The following is a 9,954-nucleotide window of genomic DNA, read 5'->3' as shown; positions in this document are numbered from 1 at the left end:
GCTTCGTCGGACACACGCTGGTCCGGATGATAGAGCCAGGCAGCCCGCTCGGTGCGTGAAGGAAAAAATCTCCAAAACACTCGAGTGTTGCATACATTTACCCGGAAAAAAAAAGTCCCAACATGCATGGAAGCTCATCAACGACTAAAAATCGTTGGTTCTTGCACATTGACTGAACAAATACACAATTTGAGTCGAGTTTTTGTTTTTTGGGATACTGTCGTCTGAATTTGAAGATGTGTGAAACGACAAGTCAGGGCAGCTGTAGTCCTAAATCGATTTATGGACTAGCAAAACCGAACCGTGAACATAGTGGACATCGACGTTTGGTAAAATCGACCTCCAAAACTCTGGTGGACTCTTGTGGAAAAAAAAAACTCCTCCGGAGTGCCCGCACAATGCCTTCCCCGCCTTCCATTGGTTCGCTTGACTGCTTAGGAAATTGGGAATCAGCCAACCAATACCGAGTTAGTTTCGCCACCCTGTGACAGTTCAGCACTTTCGTGGGCCGTGACGTCCTCCGCCTCCCGGAAGGGCGGCGAGGAGGACATGGAGTTCCAGGACGGCGGCGTGGACGAGCGGTTCCTGTGGCGGTTCTACGAGAACTACGCGTCGCGGGAGATGGCCATGTACGTGGAGAAGATGGTGAAGAGCCCTGCCGACGTGGTGGAGACGCTGGAAGGGATGACCGGGATGTTCGCGCTGGTGGTGGTGGGGCGGGGCGGGCGGCAGCCGGTGGAGCTCATCGCCGGGCTGGAGCGGTGGGCGGAGGCCGGCACCGAGATCGGGCCCGTGGCTGAGATCCTGGCGTCCAACGAGTCGCTGGAGATGGGCTCCGTGCTCGTCATGCAGCAGCACACGGTGGCGCTCAAGCCGCCGTGCCAATGACCACGCTACTACGAGTGTAAGATCACACAGGACAGCGCAGAAACAGCTTGTGTATAGTTTCAGAGTAGCAGATCCAGCAGAACTATGTGACCTTTGTATCGTCAACTTTTGTAAGAACTGAATCAGTATTTTTTCTTTATAGCAAATTGTTACTCAAATCCGAATGCCTGACCTGAGAAAGGGATCGTGCAGACATCCAAAGCCGGAAATTAGCAGCATGATACATCTGAAACCCCTCAACATTGAACCAGATCTAGTTTTCAGCTGGGAAAAAAAAACCAGTTTGAGGAAGGCTTCCACAAACAAAGCCCCTAGCTAATTCCTTCCATTCCAGCAAGATGGTTAGGGTGCGCCATTCCGGTTTTGAGGTTTTCTTTGGCGGTGTGAATGTTCTCTGATTACTCATCCACTTTTCCTTTGGAAAACTCGTTCCTTTGCTCTTCTCCTCTCTCTTTTGGAAAGCTTCGAGGGGAAGTACTCTTTGGCATCAAGTTCTTTACTTTTTCTGACTGCCTTATTATAGTATGAAATTCTTCCCCTGCTCCTCATAAGATGCGCCTTCTTCTTCTTCTTCTTTTCTGTGTTAGAATAATTGGGCTGTTGGCCCATTATTTAATTGATCAAATAAATCCCAAGACCTATTAGTAGTGGCAGTTACAAATAGAATAAAACCAACTTGAAAGTTGAGAGGGTCTCTAACCAACTTATAAGGTGGAACCATGCTACACTTGTTGAGAAGTTGAGGGAGGGATAGTAGGATGCCACATGCGCGCGCTCACTCGCTCGTCTCGCCGAGCCGCAACGCGACACGATGTGTGGGCTGGGCTTGGTCAGTAATTGATGAATGAATAGTTGATAACAAATGGCCGGTAACTGATGACTGCTAATGGTTGGCAGTTACCCGGAACTGATCGTTTGATGAGGGTATCACCTCGTCGGAGCTTATGCTCCGGGCTGGTCAGGCCGGTCTGGCACAGGGACGCCACGAAAATCTAGGTTGCTCTGAGATCTGCAGGCCACTCAAAACGTCCTCAACCGCGTCGGCATTGCTGCCACTTTTGGGTGTTTTCTATTATTTCCATCACATGCTTTATGTTCGTTGCTACAAATACAAATGATTATGCTATTGTTTATGTTATGTTTTATTCTCTAATTCGGATTAAAATAAACCATAAAATATCTCTGATTCCAACATTCTGTTCTACCTGTTCTTTCAGTCTGACACTTCGCATCTTGCATGAGCACGATCTTTTACTTTCCTTCTCTAAAAAAAAGACTGTATGTTCCTTCCTTGTCGTATCATTGCCTCAGCGAAGGAAATGTTGGTTCTTTGGGAAAGCAAACCCTGGATTCGACAGGGAATACATTCTTTACTTGCTCATGGGCATCCAGCTGCCTTTGGCAAAGAAAAAGAACTCAAAGCTATGTCCTGGACTCTTGGGGGGCATATGTACTCTCCATGACCGTGGTTGGTTGGTAGTTTTCAATTTGCTGCATCGGTTCATCCGCCCACGCTTGTTCAGTTTTTAATCTCTCAAGACAAGATTATCTCATCACATATATCAACAGCCTCGTCAAATGCAAGTACGGAATGCTGATTCATCGGAATCCAGGTACTGTTTCCATGCATAAAACTTTTTTTTTCAATTTATCATGAGGCCAGGACATAGTATTCTGGCTAGATCGTCGTTTTGTTGGTGTTTTTATTCAACTGGAAACAATAGTGATCTTGTGCACTTAATCGTGGTGCAATTATGTGTTTTTTTTGGTTGGGGGTCGTCCAAGTTTCTGTGTGTATCTGGAAGCCGAGTTCATTGACAAGGTGACCTCGGACAAATAACAAACCTGTTGGCTCCTAACTAAGCCGGAGGTAGTAGATCACCAAGAAAACAAGCTAGAAAGGAGGTTTATATTTTTTTAAGGATACTCCCTTTATTCATAAATAAGTAACGTTTTAGATATTGGGATTGGGAAGGTCTCTGAAACATAATTTTGTCTACGAATTTTTGTTGCAAAATTTTTGTGAAATTATATTGTGGAGCACATACAATCTATCGTTTTCAAATCTCCGAACTCTACGCAATATTTTTAAATGGTTGACTTGACAATCGCTAGTTTTTTTAGTAGAGGGAGTAATTATGATTGTACTTGTGCCCACTCATAGAAAAGTATAAAAATATCCTATTTTTATACCATTCATATTCAAATAGTAAAATAGTGGCATTCGCAAATGAACATTGAGGGCACTTATCAAGTAATAAGAGTTAACTTGTAACAACATGTGTCGTGCATACATCTATGTGCCCATCAGAAGGTTTGGATAGTCTCAAATACAGGATTGGACTCCGAGACGCATATGACATGGAGACCATGACGCAAGACGGCGTAGTCTACATGGAAAGATAGAAACTCGTCGATGATTATGAAAGTATTTGTTGTAATAGAGTAGGGTCTTCCTAGTTGTATCCGATTCTTATAACCAACCGACCTGTAACCCTGCCTCTGAATATATAAGGCGAGGTAGGAACCCCCTCGCAATTAAATCCAACCAACACACAGGACATAGGGTATTACGCTATTCAGCGGCTCGAACCTGTCTAAATCGTGTGTCTACGTTTACCTTCGAGTTACTGATCTCAACGTGCCCCACCAACCAAAACACTATCTTGGGCACCCCCCTTGGTAGGTTGCCGGGTCTAAACAACGACAGATGGCGCATCAGGTAGGGGGTTCTCACCGAAAATCCGCTGGCAAACTCGATGGCAAAATTCATCATCAAGCTCGTCGTCGCTTTTAAGGAAGGCGTGATGTTCATCTTTGGCTCTTGGGTTTGCATCGCAGATGACACCGGAAGCTTCCGCCGCCACATTGCGCTGGCCCCGGAGAAGAAACACTCAACAATGAAGCTCTAGCACAAGGCGTTGGAAGTTCTCGTCAAAAAATTTAGGAAATTTTCAATCTCTGACCTAATCAGAGGCCGGGGGGATGAAGGTCATCATGTCAAGCTCAGGAAGCTACTCTCTAGAGCGGGAAGTCTTCGCTGTCCTCACTGAAGGTGAAGAAGATGAAGATCAACAGGATAGAAACCCATGACATGAGCACTACCCAGAAGATGTGTCTGAGGATGAGCTGACTGCTGATGTAGTCGGGGAAGAAACTGCTGATGTTGTCGGGGAAGAAACTGACGCCCAAAAAAGATGCAGAGCAAGGAACGCCGCGAGGGCGGAGTGTCGTCGTCACCTAAGAGAAGCCCTGCCAGTCCGCAATATGGATGATGCCTTCAAGGCAGTCCGAGGGTGCCAACATCACACTTCCCTAGCCACTGTGGCATCCATTGATCTCATCACACGAGCAATGCCTCAGAATAAGTACACTCGCACGATTGCTGAACTAGCTGAGCGACCGTACGGCCAACTTGATTGTCAAGATACCATACAGTCAATGGACCGCCCAGAGCAGAGCCATCACGGCAATAGCCGGAGGCCAAGTCAAATTGGCAACAACCCCCAAGGAGGCTGAGCCAGATCGCCAACGATCCACCATAGAGGCCAAGTCAGCTCGCTAACGACCCTCCGCTTGGAGCGCCCGGAGGCGCTAGACCAAATCAAGCTGGAGGCGAGGGAAGCTGGGCACCATCAGGAGGCCACTGCCACCGAGGCGGTCGCCCAGAACCTGAACACTCCGTAAGTGACCTCCACGACAAGATCAACTCCAACCGCAACGCCCGCACGATCATCAACAGCCGGCGTCGCGAGCGCGAGGAAGCGCGTCGCGAGCCCCGGCAAGGTGAGCTCGGGCAAATAACAAACCGGTTGGCTCCTAAGCATTTGTGGACGGAGATAGTAGATCACCAACAAAACGAGATAGGAATTAAGGAGGTTTATTTCCAAGGATATAGGAGTAGCTTTTCCACTTGTACATATACCACGTATTACTCATTTATCTTTTTGTTATTTTGCTGTCCTTGCAAATAGCATTCATATTTTGCTAGTCACTCCAGCTTATTTCTCCTTTTTTTCCAGGTGGGATTAAGCATCAACACCTAACCAAATAGAATTGGCCAGAAATGAAGGTGTCAGAAGTTTTCGAAGGTGTCGATGAGCTACTACATACCTCAGGGTAATACTCAATACTTCTATGCATAAATACAATACGCTATGATGATCCAGTTCTTCAAAACTTTTTGGTTGTCCAAATCTGTTAAAATCACTAATCCTACCAATCTACCATCACTGGTATGCACATGACGTTGGAATTTTCACACATGATAGGTGCTATGTAATTTAGTGAACATGAAAAAGAAATTCCAAAATTCTCACGTGACGAGTACAGTCTCATTTATTCACATGTGGAAACTTCAAGAGCAGTTCGATGTGATCTCCTTGCACGCACGTCCTAAAAGTATAGAAGCGTCTAATTTGAGAGAAGAGAAGGAAAAAAAATTCAATAAAGATACTTCACCATTTTTTAAAAAAGATAAGCAATATTGTTATTTCAGTTGTTCACTAGACAACACATTCCGCAAAATTACAAGTTAGTTCATACTACGATTTATAACGTCATGACTACTGATCACCCCAACGGGGGGCCCTAATTTTCTCAGGTATGCGCCGGGGTTCTACTCTGAGTTTGAAGAAAAAATGACGGAGTGGATCAAGGAGCACCCGGTGGTATGGAATGGAGGAATCGGACCGGCAGCTTCATTCGTGCCGACCCTAACCAGGCTTCTATTCAAGCAAACCAAGAACGTATATGCCTACGACCACGTAATAACTGCAAGGCTATCACCTATGGCTGCGATAGAAGGCAGGATCGGCTGCTATCGGCGGGTAGCATTGGATGTCCTCATGGCAACGGCAAGAAGTCTCAACCTTGACGACGACGACCTTAAGGAGGTCAATCAACTTGCTGCAGAAGAGAGCTACTATGGTTACGGCATGGTCTCTGATATACTGGTGCTCAAGGCTTTCGGAGTGAATCACCATAGGGATTACCGTTGGGATTACTATTGGGATCCTGTACAACGGTTGTTATTTGGAGCACCCCTTCCCGATAGCAACATTCGGTCCCGGATACCTGGAATGATAAGGGAAATGTTGCAGGGGAAGAGGCGTCTTCTGCTTGTTGAAAACCTGCACGTCCCTGTTCCAATGGATGTGTTGTTTCTCAGTACACAATTTATTAGGCCATCAGTACTCTTTCAGCCAAATGGGTGGGTCATCTCAACTGCTTCCAAGGATGTCTGCAACCAAAGCAGAGAACATGAGCTTTCATATGGTTCTCCGGGGGCAATATTGGGTCTTCTGGAATATTACCATACCCTTCATTTCGATGATCCCCGAGCGCAACATTGGGTCGTGTTGATTAAAGAGGCCTTACAAGATGCAGCCGGCACCATCCGTAGCACACTGGTCCATCAGCAACGGGAAGACAAGTTTTGGCTCCACGTAGCTCAGAAGTGCCTGTATTACGGCATCCTCTACTGTCCAATGCAAGGAGCTGCTGCTAGACATGACATTACCTCCGATGAGCTGGTTCGCTGTTGGGTGGCCGAGGACCTGCTTTCTCCAATAACAACCATCACTGGTACTCCGCAGATGACCACCGGCAGAAACTACAGGTCTGCGTTAGAAGCAGGAAAAGTTGTAATTCAAGCCTTGCAAGAATATTCGTTGCTGCCAAACCCACCGTCAAACACTTGTTCAAGGGACACTGGAGTTTCAGTGTTAGCAATGGGTGTTCCCCGACTCAAGGAGGAGGACCTTTTCTATCATGAGAAGATTGACCGACTGAGATGGGTCTCATTTATGAATGATGATGGTAGGCATGTAAGTTGGGATTGGAGGGAGTATTGGCACCCTGGATTGCGTAACTGGGACCGGAGCTTTCCAGGGGAAAGGATTACTACCCTTATCCTAAGAGGCTGCTCAAACATATCAGGCTTTTCTTTTGATAGAGTGTTAGACCTGCATGTTCTTGATCTGTCCTATACACCCATAAATTCACTTCCACCATATCTCTCACAGCTATCCAATCTTCGCTTGTTCTCACTCAGAGGCTGCTCCAAGCTCGAGACCTTGTCTTCACCACAACATACTACTCGACCTCTTTCCTGTCTGGGAAGCCTCGAAACCCTTGATATGAACGGGGTTCCCTTGCTCGAGCTAACCCAACAAGATTGCAGCAACAAGAGCAATCTGCACTTCCTTGATCTGTCAGGTTCGAGAATCACCATTCTGCCTTCTGAATTCTTCTTTGAAATGTCAAGTCTTGAGGAGCTAATGCTTGGTAATTGCATCCATCTCAAAGAACTGCCTCCCTCCCTGGCCCAACTGTCCAATCTGTTGATCCTTCATCTGGAGGGGACTCAGATTATTTCTTTTCCAGAGGATACATTTGAAGCAATGCAAAGGCTTCATACACTCAAGCTCATCGGCAACATGGCCCTCATGTCACTCCCAACGTCACTATCTAAAGCCAATGGCCTCAGAGAGCTACATATTAATAATTGCAAAAGATTAAGGCTTCAATTTCTCTGGGAACTAGTACCAGGCCTTGAAGATCTTTACATACAAACATGGGAGGCCTTGGAAGATATCAAAATCCATGGGCACCCTAATTTGAGAACATTCTCAGTCTCTGGACCGTGGATTAGGTGTCTGTCCTTGCGTGGGTGCAGCAAGCTCAAGATTGTCAACATCGGTGACGATCTTACGGCCTTGGAGGATGTTGATCTTTCTGGAACAGCTATTGAGGAGGTTCCTCACAGCCTTCCAAATCTGCCCCAACTCAGGATGCTACTCCTTCTGAATGTCCCTTGTTTTAAGAGATTCCCTTGGCATCGGTTGGTCCGTTTTCCGAAGGTTTTCTATTTGGATAACTGTTTAGATGATGGTAATCACCTTTCGCAGATGTTTCGCCAGAAGGAAACTGACAATATTGCTCAAATCAATATAAATGATTCCAGGATCTTTCATAGCTTCAGTGAGGATGCTGCCAACAAGTTAGTCAAGGAAGGACAGTTTTTTCAGTCTTTCAATGTCCAGATAAAACCTTGCAGCGTGAGAGGTAAGGAGCCACGGGACAAACCATGTACCGTGATTCAAAGACAGTTACCTTATCTTGATCTCACTTGTTTTGAGGCTGCCACCATTGTGCCCATGATGAAACTTCAGCCAAGAAGGCGCCATGTTGAGATATCTGCAATGAATCAGTACCCAAATGGCTTAAGGATTCTCCCTGTCACAAACTCATTATTCATTACAGACGATGCTTCTATCAGATGCGTCAATGACCTGAATTGTAATCTCAACTCGCTAGAAGTATGCCAGCTCCAACACTGCAACAAAATGACTGTTGTATTGGGATTGGGATTGGGATTGCAGTCTGATCGCGCGGGGCCAGTGGTATACGATGAGGCTACGGATTGTGATCCCACAGTATTTTTAGTATTTCCAGCCCTGAAGATACTGCAGGCCTCCAATCTTAATAACCTAGTATGCTTTTTGGAGATCGGCTATGTGGTGTATGCTGATTACTGGACTTTGAAGCTGCTAAAACGCATTCACCTTGAGCACTGCCCTCGTCTGGAGGAAATTTTCCCATCCTGTTTGTCATTACCTGCACTGGAAACTCTGGTCATTCTCTTCTGCCCCAGCCTCAAGACAATTTTCTATAAACATAAGCCGGTAGCACCTTGTCCACTTCCGAATATCGAAAGCATCTACCTTCAGGAGCTACCACAATTGCAGCACATCCATGAGGATGCCATGTTCCGTTTCGCAACACCAAAGTGGGAGACTCTCTTGGTCCGCAGCTGCCGATCACTTCGTCGCCTCCCATTCCTGAAGGAACATCCGAAGTCGAAGGTGAAGGTCAGCGGAGAGCGTGACTGGTGGGACAGGCTGCAGCTGAGCCTGCCAGAGCAAGGCAACTACTACCAGCAGATTCCTCCACCACCGGAGTTCGCATCCCGCAAGAAAAAAGTCATCATCAAAAGCTACCTTCGGTGAATCTCATCAGCGCCATGCACACCCAAGGTCCACACTCTCTACTCGTTTCTGCGAGTTTTATGACATGCCCTGGTTGCAGCATGAGTCCGTCCTGCGCTCTGTGCAAGTGTGCTGTGTGTTTCTTGTAATAATAATATTGCTTTCCAAAGGGACATCAGACATGTAACCTTTGCGGGGGGTTTGCTGTTTGTTTGGATTTTGTTTTGTCCATTCAACTACAATCGTTGTGCTTTTATGCATGCATGAAGCATGACAATGCAAGTTGGGTTGTCGTCATGTAACAAGGCTTGTATGTTTGCATTGTGTGAGGTGAGGGTGAACTGAAAGCTGTTTGTGATTTGCAACGGTTAATGTACTCTGTCAGTGTATCCTTGTACTTGTCTTGTGAGCTCACTCTCGTTACTGCTGAGGTGCCTGTTCTTATTTTCTCGGTGGAGAGCACTCGAGCTGAAGCTCCAAGCCTGAAGCTCCAAGCCTCCAGCTGAATTGACTGCTCTGCCTTTTGGATTGCCCTTTGAGCCCACGCACGGCACCTCAGATTTCCGGACCAGCCAGGTACACCGTTGGATTGACTCTGTGTCGGAGTAAAATAAAGGAGATAGATATCAGATCGTCCTGGTGGCTATTGCGGCGGGCCGGCGGCCGGCGGCGGTCGCTGTCGATGAGCGATGGGGATGGACGCGGACGTGCTGGGCGCGTGGTGGAACTGGAAAAGGAGCAGCGGCAGGGGATTCCGGGGGTGCTCCCAATGGTCTCGCAGTCGCTGTCGTGCATACTTCCTTCATACTACCTTCCTTGTCCTTGGGATGGTTCGATTCCCACATTGCCCGTGGCTCAGTGTCCCCCCATTGTGTCAGCAAGGTTGGAGACCATGGGCAAGCAACTGATTCCTGTGGATTCGGGTGTACTGTAGTTGATTTGCGGATTCTGATTAGCAAGCTCCTCCGACGGCTGTTTAGGATCCTGGTGCACGCACTTTCCGATCATCTATGAATTGCGTAGGGAGACCAACGCAGGTGGACGTGGGTCCCATGAATCGATGTCCACACTAACA

General features: G+C 47.0%; 1 protein-coding gene across 1 annotated transcript; it reads left to right on the top strand.

Annotated features, from left to right (window-relative positions):
• Nucleotides 1-2,337: 2,337 nt before the first annotated feature.
• Nucleotides 2,338-9,276, top strand: LOC101785977. The gene is made up of 3 exons (XM_004974084.4): nucleotides 2,338-2,501; nucleotides 4,911-5,007; nucleotides 5,492-9,276. The coding sequence occupies exons 2-3, from the start codon at nucleotides 4,955-4,957 to the stop codon at nucleotides 8,898-8,900; spliced, it is 3,462 nt and encodes a 1,153-aa protein (XP_004974141.4). The 5' UTR covers nucleotides 2,338-2,501; nucleotides 4,911-4,954; the 3' UTR covers nucleotides 8,901-9,276.
• The last annotated feature ends 678 nt before the right edge of the window (nucleotides 9,277-9,954 follow it).

Source organism: Setaria italica, chromosome VI (genome assembly GCF_000263155.2).
Source record: "Setaria italica strain Yugu1 chromosome VI, Setaria_italica_v2.0, whole genome shotgun sequence".
Taxonomy (NCBI): domain Eukaryota; kingdom Viridiplantae; phylum Streptophyta; class Magnoliopsida; order Poales; family Poaceae; genus Setaria; species Setaria italica.
This window is presented reverse-complemented; position numbering and strand designations above follow the sequence as displayed.

Coding starts and splice junctions, on each gene's coding strand:
- LOC101785977 (XM_004974084.4), top strand. CDS start 4,955: ATGAAGGTGTCAGAAGTTTTCGAAGGTGTCGATGAGCTACTACATACC. Junction 5,008..5,491: donor GAGCTACTACATACCTCAGG/GTAATACTCAAT, acceptor TAATTTTCTCAG/GTATGCGCCGGGGTTCTACT.